An 18,361-nucleotide genomic window follows, 5' to 3' on the forward strand; every position below is an offset into this window, starting at 1 on the left:
AAAAAATAAAAATAATAAAAATAGACATGCTGATAGCAGGAGGTGTTAATCCTGAGTCGGACTACAGTTTTGGTTTTTGGTTTTACAGTATTCAAGGCACATGTTGGCAGTGTAGTCCAAGGGTTTATGATTTCCTGTCCATAGATGAGAAGAAAAAAACATTTTTAAGTATGAAAAGGAAAGAAAAATCTGATCTTACTGACAAAACACCAGTAGAACATTGACAAACAGATATCCTGTATCTTATCAGACACTCTGTGTCACCAAGTTAAATAAAATACTAAATGAGTGCAGTTGCTAAAGTTAATTTTTAGCAATTCTGGCAAAACGCATAGATACTTGAGGACCTGTAATCAGCTATACAATCTATATATATCTATATACACACACACACACACACACACACACAGTATCTCACAAAAGTGAGTACACTCCTCACATTTTTGTAAATGTTTTATTGTATCTTTTTATGTGACAACACTGAAGAAATTACACAATGACATAATGTAAAGTAGTGAGTGTACAGCTTGTATAACAGTGTACATTTGTTGTCCCCTTTAAAATAACTCAACACATAGCCATTAATGTCTAAACCGCTGGTAACAAAAGTGAGTACACCCTTAAAAGTGAAAATGTCCAAATTGGGCCCAAAGTGTCAATATTTTGTGTGGCCACCATTATTTTCCAGCACTGCCTTATCCCTCTTGGGCATGGAGTTCACCAGAGCTTCACAGGTTGCCACTGGAGTCCTCTTCCACTCATGACATCACAGAGCTGGTGGATGTTAGAGACCTTGCGCTCCTCCACCTTCCATTTGAGGATACCTCACAGATGCTCAATACAGTTTAGGTCTGGAGACATGCTTAACCAGTCCATCACCTTTACCCTCAGCTTCTTTAGCAAGGCAGTGGTCATTTTGGAGGTGTGTTTTGGGTCGTTATGTTGGAATACTGCCCTGTGGACCAGTCTCCGAAGGGAGGGGGATCATGCTCTGCTTCAGTATGTCACAGTACATGTTGGCATTTATGGTTTCCTCAATGAACTGTAGCTCCCCAGTGCCCGCAGCACTCATGACACTCCCGCTACCATACTTAACTGTAGGCAAGACACACTTGCCTTTGTACTTCTCACCTGGTTGCTGCCACACACTTGGATTGTGAGCATAATTCGTTCCAGAGACATGCTTGTAATCCAAAAGCACATGTATAATCAAAGCAAATTTCCCCATAAGAAATAATGGAAGAGGATTCTTTCCACAGCCATTTATTCATAGGTCTTTCAGTTTATAGTCCATATAAAAAGATTATAGCAATGTGTTTTATTTCCCATTATTCCTGAGATACTGCGTGGGAAGCCCAGGATCCTGTCACCATTATAGAACTGAGGGATGGCTCACAAGCCTGTATTGACTGAGCGTAATTGACAAGTCACATGCTCTAAGCTGAGCATTCAATACCTAGGGGGGTCACTGGAATAAGAGCAGAAACACATGATCTGCAACACCTGTCAATCATTTCTAGACACATGAATTTATAAGCATGTCAGCAGTGCTATTACTGGATGCCACGCATATGCAATTTTTTTCAACAGGATAGTCACAGCATTGTTTATAAAAAGACTTGTTTTTTTGCATAACAACACTTTTTTGCTATTTAAAGTGTCGTTCCCTATATACCATCGGACACTTATTACAAAGCACTTGGATGCCCATGAGCACTTTATTATTAACGTTTTACAGTAATTGACAGTTATTGTTTTATTTGTCAAATCACATCTATGTCACATTAACACTACATGTGTTTGTTTTAGTTTTCAGCATGCATTTATTGTGTAATATTCTAAAGCACAGCGTATAATTTAGTATTTTTTTGTGCACAAGATTATGAGACGCGTGTAACACATGCATCTGGTTAGTGATATCCATTAGACTTTGGGTTGACTGAGGCTCATAGGAATTTTATTAAATTCTTAATACCGTGTATTGCCCCCTTTAACATAAATGACAGCTTGAAGTCTTTTGTGGAAAAGGCTCTTTATCTTCTCAGATGGTAAAGCTGCCCATTCCTCTTGGCAAAAAGCCTCCAGTTCCTGTACATTCTTGGGCTGTCTTGCATGAACTGCACATTTGAGATCTCCCCAGAGTGGCTCAATTGTATTGAGGTCAGGAGACTGAGATGGCCACTCCTTAACTTTATTCTGCTGTAGCCAATGACAGGTCGACTTGGCCTTGTGTTCTGGATCATTGCCATGTTGGAAAGTCCAAGTACGCCCCATGCGCAGCTTCCTGGCTGAAATACAAAATGTTCCTCCAGTATCTTTTGATAACATACTGCATTCATCTTGCCATGAGTTTTGACCAAATTTCCTGTGCCTTTGTAGGTCACACATCCCCAAAACATCAGTGATCCACCTCCGTGTTTCACAGTAGGAATGGTGAACCTCTCATCATAGTCCTTGTTGACTCTTCTCCAAATGTAGTGTTTATGGTTGTAGCCAAAAAGCTTAATTTTGATCTCATCACTCCAAATGACTTTGTGTCAGAAGGTTTGAGGCTTGTCTCTGTGCTGTTTGGTGTATTGCAAGTGGGATACTTTGTGGCATTTCCGTAGTAATGGGTTTCTTCTGGCGATTCGACCATGCAGCCCTTCTTTCTTCAAGCGCCTTCTTATTGTGGATCTTGAAACAGCCACACATGTTTTCAGAGAATCCTGTATTTCACCTGAAGTTATTTGTGGGTTTTTCTTTGCATCCCAAACAATTTTCCTGGCAGTTGTGGCTGAAATTTTAGTTCTACCTGACTGTGGTTTGGTTTCAACAGAAGTCCTCATTATTATTATTATACACGATTTATATAGCGCCAACAGTTTATGCAGCGCTTTACAATGTATAGGTGGGACAACACAATTACAGTACAGTTCAATACAAAAAGGTACAGGAAGGCCATACTCGTAGAGTTTACATTCTAATAAGGGAGGGGGTGGTGGCACAAAAGGTAATAGCTGCAGAGAATGATTTGATGGGGTGGCTCGGGGACAGTGGTTAGGTGGGTGTGGGATAGGCTTCCCTGAATAAATACATTTTCAGGGATCTCCTAAAGGTGGACAGGGTAGCGGCTGATCAGATATACCGGGGCAGGGAGTTCCAGAGGATGGTAGAGGCTCTGGAAAAATCCTGAAGGCGAGCATGGGAGACGGTAACAAGGGAGCTAGAGAGCAGGAGGTCCTGGGAGGAGCAGAGGTGACGATTTGGGCGATATCTGCAGATGAGGTCAGTGATGTAGATGGGGGCGATGTTGTGAATGGCCTTGTATGTTATGGTTAGCATTTTTTATTTTACATGGTGGGGTAGGGGAAGCCAGTGAAGGGATTGGCAGAGAGGAGCAGCAGTCACGGATCGGCTGGTGAGGTGTATTAGTCTAGCAGCAGAATTCATAATAGACTGAAGGGGGGATAGCCTGCTTAAGGGTAGGCCACTAAGTTGCTTTGTGGTGTCAGTCAGGAAGGGTCAAATTCTGGAGATGTTGCGGAGGTTAAGGCGGCAGGATTTAGCCAGTGATTGGCTATGTGGGGCTGAAGGATAAGTCAGAGTCAAGGATTACACCCAGGACCCTGGCATGTGTGGAGGGACCAATGGTCATGTTGTCGACATTATTGGTGAAGTCACAGGTGGGGGACCATGAAGGAGGAAATAAGTTCAGTTTTAGAAAGATTGAGTATGAGGAAGTGGTGTGACATCCATATCGATATGTCATTCAGTAAGTTTGAGATCCGTGGGGAGATTGAGGAGTGGAGAGATAGATCTGGATGTCGTCGGCATAGAGGTGGTATTGGAAGCCATGGGAGGTTATCAACTGGCCCAGGGAAGAGGTTTAGAGAGTGAGAATAGGAGAGGCCCAAGGGCGGAGCCTTGGTGTACCCCAACAGAAAGAGTTAGAGGAGTGGAGGAGATGGAGTTGTGACACTGAAAGTGCACTGAGATAGGTAGGAGAACCAGGATAAAGCACAATCACAGAGGTCAAGGGAGTGTAATTTGCTGAGGAGCAGCAGGTGGTCAACTGTGTCAAAGGCAGCAGAGAGGTCAAAGAGTAAGGGTATGGAGTAGTGCCCATTGGTTTTAGCAATTAGTAGGTCATTGGTGAGTTTTAGTAGGGCAGTTTCAGTAGAATATTGTGGGCGGAAGCTAGACTGTAGGGGGTTGAGAAGGTTGATGTCCATGAGGTAGCGACTCATTTGGTCATGGACAAGGCGTTCAATGAGCTTGGAGGCAAATGAGAGCAGGGAGATAAGTCTTATGTTAATTAAAGAGGTGGGGTCTACTGAGGGTTTTTTGATTATGGGGATAACCAGTGCACGTTTGAGCAGGGACAGAAAGATGCCAGAGAAGAGAGAGAGGTTGAAGATGTGGGTTAGGGAGTTTGGAATAGAGTGGGAAGGTGGCCGCAGTAATTGAGAGGGGACAGGGTCCAGGAAACAGGTAGTGAAGTGGGCCATGGAGAGTTTATCAACTTCCTCCGTGCTAACTGGGCAAAAGGAGGAGAGAATTGAGTGTAGTGTTGGACCCGATGTGTTGGATAGGGGAGGAATTTCAATGTTGGATATCTCCTTGCAAATTGTGTAGATTTTGCTATTGAAATGGTTGGCAATCTGTTGAGCGGTAAACAAGTTTGTGGGTGGGGGTAGTGGGGGAGGGGGGGGGGGGAGTAAGGAATTAAGGGTAGAAAAGAGTTGACAAGGTTTGTATGAGAGGGTTTTGATGAGAGTGTTGTAATAGGTTTGTTTAGCAGGAGGCAGGAGTTGTATTTAAGAAGGGCAGATGTGTAGAGGGTAAAGTCTTGCAGGGATTTAGATTTACACCTGGCTCGCTCAAGAGCACGGATGTGTCTCTTGAGACTTCTGGTGTCTGTTTGCCTGGGTTGTGGTAGATGGAGACTGGTTCTGCATTTAGAAAAGAGTAGCAAGTATGTCTAAACTGAAAGCTCGAGGGCTTTCACAGTGGAGCAGCATCTTTAGAGCGATGTTGTATACCGCTCCTTCACTGATAATGGCCATTGAAATGAATGGGGCAGCGCGGCTATATCGCCGGCAAAGCGTCGTTGCAGCGGCATTTTGCGGTGGTTTTAACCCTTTCTTGGCTGCTAGCAGGGGGGTAAAACCGACCCGCTAAGGGCCGAATACGAGGGTAAAGCCGTGTTAAAAATAGCACAGTTTTACGACCGGTGTCCGCACTGCCCCAGCGTGAAAGGGGCCCAAGTGTGGTATTTGCATTTGGAATCTATAGCTGTGAACCTACATCATGCGTTCAAAGGAGCTGTCTGTGCAAGTGAAACATGCCATTGTAAGGCTTCAAAAACAAAATAAATCCATCATAGAGATAGCAGTAACATTAAGAGTGGCCAAAACAGTTTGATACATTATGAGGAAAGAATCAGAATGCACCGATGAGCTCAGAAAACATAAAAAGGCCTGGATGTCAACAGAAGACAACAGTGGTCGATGACTGCAGGATCCTCTATGGTAAAGAAAAACCCATTTGCAACATCCAGACAAGTGAAGGACACGCTCCAGGAGGTGGGCGTATCATTGTCAGGGTTTTGCAATCAAGAGAAAACTTCACGAGAGCAAATACAGAGGGTTCACCACAAGGTGCAAACCATTCATAAGCCTGAAGCATAGAAGAGCCAGATTAGACTTTGCCAAAAAACATCTAAAAAAGCCAGACCAGTTTTAGAAAAGCATTCTTTGTACAGATGAAATTAAGATTAATCTGTACCAGAATAACAGGAAGAAAAAAAAGTGCGGAGAAGGCTTGGAACAGCTCATGATCCAAAAGCATACAACATAATTTGTAAAACATGGTGGAGGAAGTGTGATGGCAAGGGCATGCATCGCTTCCAGTGGCACTGGGTCATTAGTGTTTATTGATGGTCACAGAAGCAGCCGGATGATTTCTGCAGTGTTTAGAGATGTTGTCAGCCCAGCTTCAGCCAAACGCAGCAAAGTTGATTGGATGGCGCTTCACAATACAAAGCGACAATGATCCACACTGTAAAAGCAACCCAGGAGCTTGTGAAGGAAAAGAAGTGGAATATTCTGCAATGGCTGAGTAAATCACCTGATCTCAACCCAAATGAGCATGCATTTCAATTGCTGAAAAACTAAAAGGCAGAAAGATACACAAAGAACAACTGAAGGCCACTGCAGTTAAAGCCTGGCAAAATCATGGTCATTGCCAGTAAAGATTCTCAACAAAATATAAAAAATGAACATTTACGATTATATTAAAATTTGTCTAATTACATTTGAGCTCCTGAAAATGGTAGGGGGGGGGGGGGTACTGTGTATACAAAATGGTTGCAGTTCCTAAAATTTCTACTTGATATTTATGTTCAAGCCCTTGAATTAAAGCTGAAAGTCTGCACTTAAAATTCATTTGGATTGTTTTGTTTTACATTTTATTCTGGTGGCATACAGAGCCAAAAGTATGAAAATTGTGCCTGTGTGCAAATATATATGGGACCCAATACTATATATGATTTGCACTCTCCATGTTTGGCATATGTAGTCTGACTTCCTCTCTTTTTTCTTGTATATCATGCTTGTCTAGCTATCAGCAGTGGTACAGTGTAGCCAAAAATTAAAATACGTTTATGAAGAAAAGGAAGTAGTGCAGAGGAAAAACAGTACACCAGGTGAGCTTCTGTAACCAAATTAGCAAAACAATGCATGCAGCTCATACTACATTTCTATTTCAGCACAATACAATTCAAAATTGAAAATCCACTGAAGACTTTCTGCTTCTGGCAGGAATCCTGCTTACTAGATTTTAATTCCTGGCATTGTGCTTACACATACTGGCAGATAAAATAAGGAGTTAAAATGTCAGTTTGCACACATACCTTTAAAATAAACATACTCAAATGTCAAGATAAAACTATGACCACATTCTTGACTGGGATGCCTAAATAAAGATAATGGAAGGGTTGACATATTTACCTTTCCTGTAAAAAAAAATGTTGCTCCAGGCAACCTTTAGTACTGCCTAGGCATGTGGTCATGTGATCCCTGTTGAAAACAAGCTGAACTGGTCAGATGGAGTGGGGGGGTTAGAATGTTCAGCAGAATCTAGCTGCATTCATTCTAGCTGAAAAGAGTTCAGTGCTGCTACCCATATAATCCACCATCAACAGAGCTTACAGGTGCCTGATCCACAGTCGCCCATCAGAGTAGTTATGCAGGAAGATGATCAGCACAACAGTTATTTTTATTTAGGAAACAATATGCAAGTAGTCAGTTGACATCTATAGTGGCTAAAACAATAAAGGCTCCGTCTACTAATCGGATCAACTGATGGAAGCAATGGCAAAGAAAACACACTAAAAAAGCTGATGCAACTGAAAAGGAGCCGATGTGAATGACAATATACTTCACAAACAGACATCATAGAAAGACAATATACAAAAAACATATACAGTGCTCAGCATTAATGAGTACACAGCCTTTAAAAAGTAAGATTTTAATCAGTATCTCAATGAACAAGAGAACAATTTCCAAAATTGACAAAACTGAGTTCTATAGAACATTTGTTTAGCTCCATTACATGAAAGTAAGGTTAATAATATAACTTAAATTACAAAATCTTCAGTTTTACTCAAATTAGTTGATGCAAAAATGAATACACCCCACAACAAAAACTACTACATCTAGTATTTTGTATGAACTCCATGATTTGTAAGGACAGCACCAAGTCTTTTAGGCATGCACTGAACAAGTTGGCGACATACTGCAACATCCATCCTTTTCCATACTTCAAAAAGACCTCTAGAGCTTGGATGCTGGATGGAGAATAGTGCTCAACTTGTCTCTTCAGAATTCACCATAAAGGTTCGATTGGGTTCAGATCAGGAGACATATTTGACCACTGAATCACTTTCACCCTGTTCTTCAGAAATATAACAGTGGCCTTAGATGTGTCCTTGGATCATTGTCATGATGGAAAATGGCATGACAACCAAGGGCATGGCGTGATGGTAGCATATTCTCTTTCAATATAAAGCAGTACATATTTGAATTCCTGATACCATCAATGAAATGCAGCTCCCCAACACCAGCAGCACTCATGCAGCCCCACAGGAGGTCACTGCCACCACCATGTTTTACTGTAGGCACCATGCATTTTTCTTTGTACGCCTCACCTTTGCGACGACATATAGTTTTAAAACATGTATCTTGGTTTCATCAATCCAGAGTACAGAGTTCCAATAGTTGTCTTTTTCAGCATGGTTCCTGGAAATTTTTAAGCTGTCTTTTTTTTTGTGCATGGGCTTTAGGAGAGGCTTCCTTTGTGGAAGACACCCATGCATGTCATTCCTCAGCAGGGTACGCCGTACTTTCATCTAAAACAATCGGCCCAGGTTGTCTGTGCAACTCCAAGCAACCAATCCAGCAATTACTTTCTTCCAAAAAGGTGCATTATATGGCCATCAGTTCCAACTTTTTAAATGCTTTTTAGTGGAATTTTCATTATTACTTAATAAAAAAAATGAGGATCAATCACTTGCACAGTCACACTTTGCATCTCTTTTCTCTACAGCATTTTACCTTTACAAATTAAAATTTTAACTTGATCAAGATTGCCACAGTTTCTAGAAAACATCATATTGGTTAAGTAGTACAAAGAGAATTACAGTCTTATAATAACCTGGACCTTGGGAAGTATAAAACAATAAAAAAAGAAGGTGACAGCCTTTGAAGCAAAGCACAGAATACAATACACTCTAATGTAATGTTGTATTGTATTATGAAAACCAGGCTCTGTCTGGAACTGCAAAATGTCAATGACAAATCACTTGTGGAACAAGAAGTATACAAGCTTCCAAGAGGAGCTACATCCTGCTGCACAGAGATTCAGCAATGCATGCCAACATCCCAGCATTATTTTACTTAACAACTCACAGTGGAAAAAAAGACTGAACATGTTCAGCTGGTACATAACATGCCATCAAGCAATACCTATTCTGCTTATGGGTTATAAAGAAATATTTTTCTGTTACTTGAGGTTTGTAATAAGTTTTTCTGTAATATTGTAAAGCTGCTTGTAATGGTTAGTTGGTAAACAGACCACTTAGGCCACAAACACACGGACGACTACATAACATAAAAATCACACATTTCATCACCAAGAAGCCACAGAGCGTACAGTCACCCATAGAAATTGATTGCTATACACCGGTACCTGCATAAACATATGCCTGGGTACAAACATATGTCTGTACGCATGTGCGTGTTTATGCGTCCTTTAGCGGAGGAGCAGATGAATGACAGGATCTTTCCTACCAACTCACAGTGTGTTGCATTGTGGGACAATAATCGTATGAGTTCTGTGATCAGAGAAGGGGGGCAGAAGCAGCACAAGTCCTTCACAATCACAGGTGCTGCTAACCCTTTGCCACGCAGTATACATGTTTTTTTTTTTTACATGAAGCAGCAGCCTGAAGGACATGAGATACACACTATTACAGGTAAACAAATGTGTTTGGTGCTGTATCCCTCCCTTCAAAAAATATCAAATTTCATCTTTACCATAAAACTACCTTAAAATGAGTAAGCAATGACTGAAAAAGTGTAAAAATTGTCTAGGTTGAATATAATTGTCCAAGTAACCATGAAGATCAAAAAGGAAAAACAAATTTTAGGACATGGGGAAATATCTAATCAATGGTAAGAGAGTAAACCTGGTCAAAAGTGGATGGAAAAAATAAATAAAAATCGCCTGTTTCAGAAGGAACTGGCCAAATTTCGATCCATGTATGGTCAGGCCAATAGTTTACGACGCTGATCAGTGTATTGAGACAACAAAAAGAATAGCGGGTGTTTAGCAAAGGCCCACCAGTATTTTGATGAGACATCGAACAATCAATATAATATATAAAATTACTTTCCTCATTTTTATTACAAAGTTTAAAATCGTTTCTTTAACATAAGATCCAATTTCTTAAGCACAGATACATGTATAGAGAACAGAAAGACTACGGTCATATGTCACGTTGTAAGTTTCACTGTAATTACCGCTTCTTCAGGACCTTTTACTCGTAGATTATAGGTATCCAACATGTAAGAACTCTAGTGTATAATTAGAGAAAATATATTTTACATATGAGTAAAAAGTCCTGAAGAAGCGGTAATTACCACAAAACACGTCGACTTGATGTATTCCGGACATGTAACTTTGTATTAAAAAAAATGGATCTCATGTTGAAGAAATACTCTTCTTTTTAAACTTTGTAATAAAAATTTGAAAAGTTTTTATATATCACTATATTGACAGTTTTTATGTCTGATCAAAATACCAGTGGGCCATCAATTAACACCCTCTATTGTTTTGTGGATTTTATATTTGGCTTAATGACCCCCCCCCCCCACCCCGGGTATATGGCGTTTTAGCCAGTTTTGATAAAACCTCCTTTGTTGTTTTTTCAGCGCCACATATCTATTCCCTGATCAGTGTATTCAGACGGTGGGGAGGTGGGGGCGACTCCCCACTGTCAGAATACAAAGACACAGTGGAGAGGATTCCCACATCCACAACCAATGTGTGGATGGGCGTTTCAGGTCAGTTTTTTAATTTTCAGGTTGGCTGCCTGCATGAAAAAAAAAAAAAAAAAAAAAGGTGAACTGTGTATGGGCAACTTAATGATAGTCAAACATCTGATGGTACTTCAAGGCCACTTGACTGAATACCAATCCCGTTTTTATTATAAAAACAAAACCCAAGACACTTTAACAGGACCAGCTTTGGGAAGGTCAGCGAAGTGATGTATAAAATTGGGCAGTGCTTCACATCAGAGCGAAGCCCTGGGAAAATTAAAACAGCTTACCAGAATGTGGAGATCTTCCTGGAGCCTGACAAGTGTCTGCATGTTGAACCACTAATGGGAGCTCTAAATCAGCTATGAGTGTATACCCTGAGCATGCAAGGGTGCATTGTGGAGGTCCCCTCCATACACAGCATGACAAACACCAGACTTGCCCATTCTCTCTACTGTAGTATGTTTACTCCACCATGCTCTACTTTGAACAGTGAGCTCTATGTTATATAGTTCATCACAGTATAGTAATATCAATTAAAAGACTTTGTTCATACCACTAGTAGAGCTGCACGATTCTGGATAAAATCCGAAATCAAAAATGTTTTTTTTTTTTTTGCTTAGAATAAATATCACGATTCTCTCACAATTCTTGTGGGTCATACTGTTTAGATGTTTATTGAAGTGTATTTTTTCCCCAAAAATTGCGTTTGAAAGACCGGTACGCAAATACAGTGTACAGTATAAAATACTGCAATTGTATTCCCTAGGGTCTGCTAAAAATGAGATTGATATATATATATATATATATATATATATATATATATATATATATATATAGCTAGATATAGACAGATAAAAAAAAATATATATTTATTATACATTTTCTCTAATTTACTTATTTAACAAATCACTCCTTTGTTCACCCCCCCCTCCAGTGCAGGGAGGTGGGGGGGGGACAGGTATCCTGTTCCCACTTCCGGGGGCTGCGGATATTGACGTTGCCGCTCAGCTTTTTCCTCCTTCCGTGCCGCTGGGCCAGTAAGAGAGAGGAGCGGAGCCTCGCGCATGAGCAGTAGAGTTCCCGGCGTGAAGCCGTAAGGCTACACTGCTAGGTTCCCTTACCCGCAATGGTGGTGGCATGCACCCGACAGCTGATGGAAACATCAGCTGCAGTGCCGACATCACTGGACTCCAGGACAGGAAAGTGTCCTATTATGAAAAGCCAGCAACTGCAGTATGTGTAGCTGCTGGCTTTTACATTTTTGCAGCGGTGGGCGGACCTCTGCTTTAAGTGGTTAAACTTCCCTTATTTACACACAGAAGTTAATTCCTTTGATCTAAGAATATTGGTAGGCTGCCTGTTATTTTCTTTTTTTTCTTTTGACAGCTGAGTGAGCAGAGAACTCTCTACACTTGTTACATGAATGAATCAGGAAATTCTGCATAGAGATCGTGACGGTGGTTGAATCAAGATCACGATATTTTAACGATTAATCGTGCAGCTCTAACCACTAGTGCTTCCAAATTCCACCATGTCCAATACATTGGTACACTATGGTTAGTTCACATAGTCCAGATCTAAACGATGCATAAGACCAGCGTCTCATTTCTCATGTGTTTAATTTAATCAAACTTTGCTCCAACATTGTACAGCACAATACTTACAGACTTATTGTCATCAAAAGCATGGTCTTCAATCTCTTCCTCGAGTCTATCAGCAGCTTTTCTTACATCTTCAAGAATCTCATCAAGCATAGAAAGACTTTTATTTTGGTGTTGCATGTTCTTAAGTGCTTCCACCTGATGTTTTTCAGCTGCAAGAAGTTCCACATATTCTTTCTCTTCCTAGAGAAGTAATTCAGTAATTAGGCACAAATAAATACGGACAATAAAATATTTACTGAAATCTAAGCCATTTATAAGAAAGATGCCACATACAGTAGGGGTGTGTGTGTGTATATATATATATATATATATATATATATATATACACACACACATACATACACACACACACATACACACATACACACACACATACATACATACATACATACATACACACACACATACATACAACAGATGTAAAACTTTCAACTGTCATAAAACGGATCCTTTATTCAAATTAAAAGGGATTGTAAAGTCAGGTTTTTCATCTTAATGCATTTCATGCATTAAGATAGAAAAAAAAGAACCTTCTGTGTGCAGCAGCTGCCCCAGCACCCCCTAATACTAAAATGAGCCCCGTCTCTATCCAGCGATGTCCACGAATGTCTTGGGCATCCGAAACTCTCCCTTCTGATTGGATGAGACACAGCAGTCGCGACATTGGCTCCTGCTGCTGTCAAAGTCAGTCAGCCAATCAGGAGGGGGGGGGGGGGGCACAACTCGGCTGTGACTCGGCACAGGTCCCCACATAGTAAGCTGCTTGCTGTGGGGGCACTAAACAGGAGGGAGGTGCCAGGAGCACAGAAGAGGCACCCAAAAAGGTAAGAAGAACATTGTTTTTTTATATATATAAAATTAACAGACTTTACAATCACGTGAACTTCAAAAAGGTGGGAGCTACAGGTATATTGGCTTATATAATTTTAACTGGTTTTAGACTGTTTATATATTTTGATTATAAATTACGCATATAAATATTTTTTACAAATAAACCTTATATGATTTTGTATTTCCATAACACTACAGGTTAGCTAGAGGCAATAGCAAACAAGATTGCTTTGCAGTTCTCTTTCCGATTTAAGTGCATCTTCAGCATTACAATCCCCCTCCACCACTATCACACACCTTCTCATACCCCCCAAAGAACCCAAGCGTTATACCTTGTTTCCTGCAGTCTACTAACCAGGACAATGATGTCACATCACTTTCTTCTGCCTCTGGCAGCATTGGGGTGGGGGCAATCATTCTTTCAGGATTGAGACACGCTTACAGTTCAAATCACTGGGAAATTTACAATAGGCTTAGAAAATGCCTATAAACTCTACATATGCATGAACCCTAAATGACAATTTGACTGAAACAGTATCCATAAATATTTGTGGAATGTAGGTTATAAGACCCTTTCACACATGCGGAACCGTTCAGAGCCGCCTGTCAGTTTTTTCAGCGGATCTGAACGGACGCTCCATACAGCTCTATGGAACATCAGATGTCAACGGCAGCATGTCAGCTGACATCCAATCCGCTCCGCAAAATCCAGACAGATGCAAACCCTATTTTCCATCAGTCTGTCGGACCAGGTGAAAACGGACAAGCAGCCCCTAATCATTCGATCCCCCATAGGGGAGAGCGGGCTCTGACAGGTCCATTCCTTCACAGAGTGCAGAGATAGACTTGTCGTCCGCCGGCTCAGCGGGGGATCAACGGAGCGATCCCCACTGAGCAAGCGGATGGCTAAATATGGGCAGCCCCGTGTGAAAGGGGCCTTAGTGTACATTTTTGTTTTTACGATTATCCTGATTGGGGGCCCCCTAAACCACATTTTGAGGCTTAAGATTTTTTTTTTTTAACCAATTTTATTTTTATTTTGGCCAGAGTGCTGAAAACCCCTTCAGGTTTTTTCTTCCTGCTGGAGAGATTTAGCATCTCCATTTGTCCTAGTGACTATTGTCTCCAGTACAGAAAGTGGTGAGAAATCCAAAATGTCAGTGTTGTCACAGGAACAGGATGTGAGGGAAAATCTTCCAATTGGGACATCCATCACTATGACAACTTTCTAAGAGGTGATTATCACCTTGAATTGGAAAGATTTTTCTACTCCTGTTATGGGACAGGAAGTAAAGAAAAATCTTCCCGATAGCAAAAGAAAATAATTCAAATGGATTGAGTGAGCAATGGTTGAGCTTGGATGGGACTTTCTGAATTTTTTTTCTTTGAACTTCACAGAATAGGTGGTTCAAACAATGTAGAATATAAATGAACAGCATCTATTTGCATCTTACTAAACGTAAGGACTCTCAGGGTAATTACAAAGGAATAGAGCTGTAGATGTGCAGAGTACCCAGATATCTAGGAAGTGTAAGCCATTGGCTCGGTATGCAAGCTCTAGCAGCATTGAGAAGGTGTTGTGGCAGCACTTTGACATGGGAGTGAGGTTTAGTAGCACCGTAGCAGGCCGTTGGTTAGGAAAGGGTCTGTTAATTTGTGAATGAGTGGAAGGACTGGTTGCCAGAAAGTTTGCCGTTTGGGGCATTCTCAAAAAATGTGTAGAATAGTGCCCGGGTTTGCTCACAGCGCCAGCAATGTTCAGATTGAGTGGGAAATATTTTAGCCAAAATAGACGAAGTGCGGTACCAGCATGTGGTTGGACTTTCTGAATTTTGACATATCATGTCATCTTAGTCAGCTCGGTTTAGATGATGTTTATCCTTATACCTTATTAAGTATACCTTATACGTATACCTTATTAAGTATATTGATAATCAGAACATATCCTCAGTATATCAGGCAGGATTTTTTTTATTATGTTTTCAGTTAGAGCTGTCTGAGTTTGTGAAAGGTTTGCTTAAAGAAATCCAGAATTTTGTTTTTCCCCATGCAGTGGTACTGTTCCCACACTGCATGTGTTAACTGCTCCTTTTTGTCTAGGGGTAAGGAGAGTGGAGCTATATATACACCTAATGTGCTGATCCTCAGAGCGCAAGACTGGTCCCTGCAGTGCCTGCCCACCCCAGCAAGCTAGTGGTCTTGGGCAGTGGACTGTCCCCTGATGCCATCACACCCATGGACTGGATCTGGACTGGAGGATGGCACTGGACTGATAGATTGGGCAGGTACAGCCTTTCTGTGCGCCCCTGGACAACATGATCAGTTAACCCATGCAATGCAAGCACACAGCCCCACTGCATGGGGAAACAAAAAATTCCTGAAGTTCGGTATTAAGCATTACTCATATTTTCAGAAACTAAGGGGTTGATTTACTAAAGGCAAATAGGCAGTTTACTTTGCAAATTAATTTTCCCCAGACCTTAGTGAATGTGGTAGTTTCACTTTGCAAAGAATACCCAATCAAATGTAAGGAAAAAAAGTTGAATAATTTGGACACCTGCCATCACATCTAGTCTACCATCAAAGATACTTGGACATGCCTCTGAACTATTGCATTCAGGTGTTTCCAGTGAAGGGTACTGCTAATTTATTTTTCCAGCAAACAGTGCCATGGTTTTAGTGTGATGGCCAGGCATCAAACCTTTGGCTATAAGTGTATTTAGTGTTCAAGTGTCTGGTCAAACATTACAAACCTTTATAGCAGCTTCTCTTAAAGCTTCCAGCCTCTGCCTGCTGCTTTCTTTCATGTTCACTACATCTTTGTAATCTCCTTGCAAAGCCCTGCGTAGCCCATTAACTGCTTGAAACACAGAGTTCTCACTCTCATTTAGCTCCTTTTGGAAGATTTCGAATGTGTGCACTTGAAATAGTTTCTCTTCAGGAGACAATCCGGGGTCTTTTTCCACAGATTTGATAGCATTTTTTAGTTTATTAAGCACCACATGCTTCTGATGAAGTAGCCCAGACAATTTCCGGCAGTTATTAAGTAGCCACTCCTTTTTCTGGCTGGCTGTTGCTCCTTTGCCTCGATGTAGCTTGATGGCGTGTTTAGCTACCCCTTCATGCTCCGCTGCATGCATCAGGTGGTAACACAGCTGCAGAGGTAAAAACCACACAACGTAAATCTTCATGGCTTCTTTCTGCTACTGGCAATGATGACATTGAAACTCAGACTCTCCAGATGGCCTTATTATTTTGCACATGGCTTAACTTTCTAGGAAAGAAGATTGGAGAAATGTTATTAACTTTTATTTTATTTTTGAAAAAAATAAATGATGCGACATGCGATCTCATAATTCAACATTGTTTCTGTCATGATTGCTTTATAAAAATTTTTGGCTTTCATTCTGGGTCATATTTTTAGTATTCTTCCTTACTGCTTTGCCCATACAACCCAAACAATTGTTACAGAAAATATAAATTCTACAACTGTCATTTCCATGTGCAAGTTCAAATGTTTATTTACTAAGGGGGAACACAAGCAACTTTTATTATCTATATTTTAATAATTGAGGAGCACTATGATAGAGACATACAAAAATCCACAGCTCCGCTCAACACTTGCCCCTCCTGTACATTGACAATTTAGGTGCTGACCATTGTAATTTATCTACACACCCCATCAGAAAGAGTAGTTAAAGTGATTGCATACAACAATGTCTCCACCTGGGAACCAGCCATCCTTGTGGGCAAGCCAGGAGTGGTAAAAACGCACTGGTCCCTAACTGGAAACATTGCTGTATGGCATATGCAGTCACTTTGTTGACAACTAATGAATACCGCAAGCGAAGTGTAGAGAAGAGTAGAGCGTTGCTTATACATTTTTTTCATATTTGTAAAGGAACACTAAGGTTGAAGCGATTTAGGTACAACTGTTCAATTGTTGGCACCTGAGCAAATGATCATAAGAGAGAGAGAAATTCAAGCATAGGTTTAAAAAAAAAAAAAAAAATGATTTTAATCTTTAAACCTTTATTATTATAATTCTGCAGGCTTAAAGTGGTATCCACTTCTGGACCAAGGATGTACTTCAAGTAGTTATACCAGGCTGCAGGCATCATCCCATCACCCATAGTCCTATTATGGCCCATTTATATGGCCCACTCTCCTGTTGCCAGTGGTGTCTGACACACGTCAATCAATCATGCTACTAGACCAGAGAGCCTTAAAGCGGAACTTTGCGGAAGTCATACCCCCAAGCCATATTTGGCATATCATTTTTGGGGGAAGGAGTGTGTACTTAGTTTTGACAAGTACACACTCCCACTTGCACGATTTGAGTGCAAGTTCTCCTCCCCCCTTCCCGCAGTCTACTGGGACACATCACAGGTCCCAGAAGACTGCCGGCCCATTGACAAAGCATAGAGCAGCGGTCAACCCGCTGTGAAGCCAAAAGCAGCATAGCCGGCTGACCACACACTTAGGATGTCAGTGTCAGTACACCGGAAGCTAGTGAAGAACTCTCCCGGATGAGGACAGCCCTGGACAAGCGAATGTCCTTTTAATAAAAATCAGCAGCTACAGGATTTGCAGCTGCTGACTTAATTTTTTTTCTCCAAAACCGCTTTAAAAACAGTTAAGTATATGCATCTTTCTTGCACAGGTTACTATACAGTGCCTTGAAAAGTATTCATACTCCTTGACATTTTTCACATTTTGTCATGTTACAACCAAAAACAAAAAATGTGTTTTATGTGCCAACACAAAGTGACACATAATTGTAAAGTGGAAGGAAAATGATAAAGAATTTTCAAAATTCTTTACAAATAAATACCTGAAAAAAGTGTGGCGTGCATGTGTATACAGCCCCCTTCACTCTGATACCCCTAAGATCTAGTGACACCATTTGCCTTCAGAAGTCACCTAATTAGTAAATATGGTCCACCTGTGTGTAATTTAATGTCTGTATAAATACAGCTGTTCTGTGAAGTCCTCAGAGGTTTGTTAGAGAAACAGCATCATGAAGGCCAAAGGAACAAATTTGTGGAGAAGATTAAAGCAGTATTAGGTTATTAAAAAAACACAAAAAAACAAAACAAAAACAGAGTTAGGTACCTGGTAACTCTTTTTCTAAGAAGTCTTCCAGGACAGCTTCCAAGAGATAGGCTCCTCTTCCCTGAAACAGGAAACACATTAGTTCACCTTTATAAGATTTGACAGTCTTACCTGCGTACCTTAGTTTTATTAAAGCACCGAAGTAAGTTTAAAGCTCCCCCATTA

General features: G+C 40.8%; 1 protein-coding gene across 5 annotated transcripts in view; it reads right to left on the bottom strand.

Moving 5' to 3' along the window:
* The window catches only part of SLC9D1 (solute carrier family 9 member D1), a 109,190-nt gene that overhangs the window by 72,750 nt on the left and 18,079 nt on the right, over positions 1 to 18,361 (bottom strand). For 4 of the 5 annotated variants that reach the window (XM_077482839.1, XM_077482840.1, XM_077482835.1 and 1 more), the window contains exons 2-3: positions 15,835 to 16,355; positions 12,251 to 12,430 (exon numbers count right to left, since the gene is read on the bottom strand). In XM_077482839.1, coding sequence (XP_077338965.1) covers positions 12,251 to 12,430; positions 15,835 to 16,272 — 618 coding nt within the window. In that variant the 5' untranslated portion in view covers positions 16,273 to 16,355. The remainder of the gene's footprint in view (positions 1 to 12,250; positions 12,431 to 15,834; positions 16,356 to 18,361) is intronic. The other variant, XM_077482837.1, reaches the window with a different exon arrangement.

This window comes from Lithobates pipiens, unplaced genomic scaffold (genome assembly GCF_037356315.1).
Source record: "Lithobates pipiens isolate NorthernLeopardFrog02 unplaced genomic scaffold, aLitPip1_a1.2 Scaffold_16, whole genome shotgun sequence".
Lineage (NCBI taxonomy): Eukaryota > Metazoa > Chordata > Amphibia > Anura > Ranidae > Lithobates > Lithobates pipiens.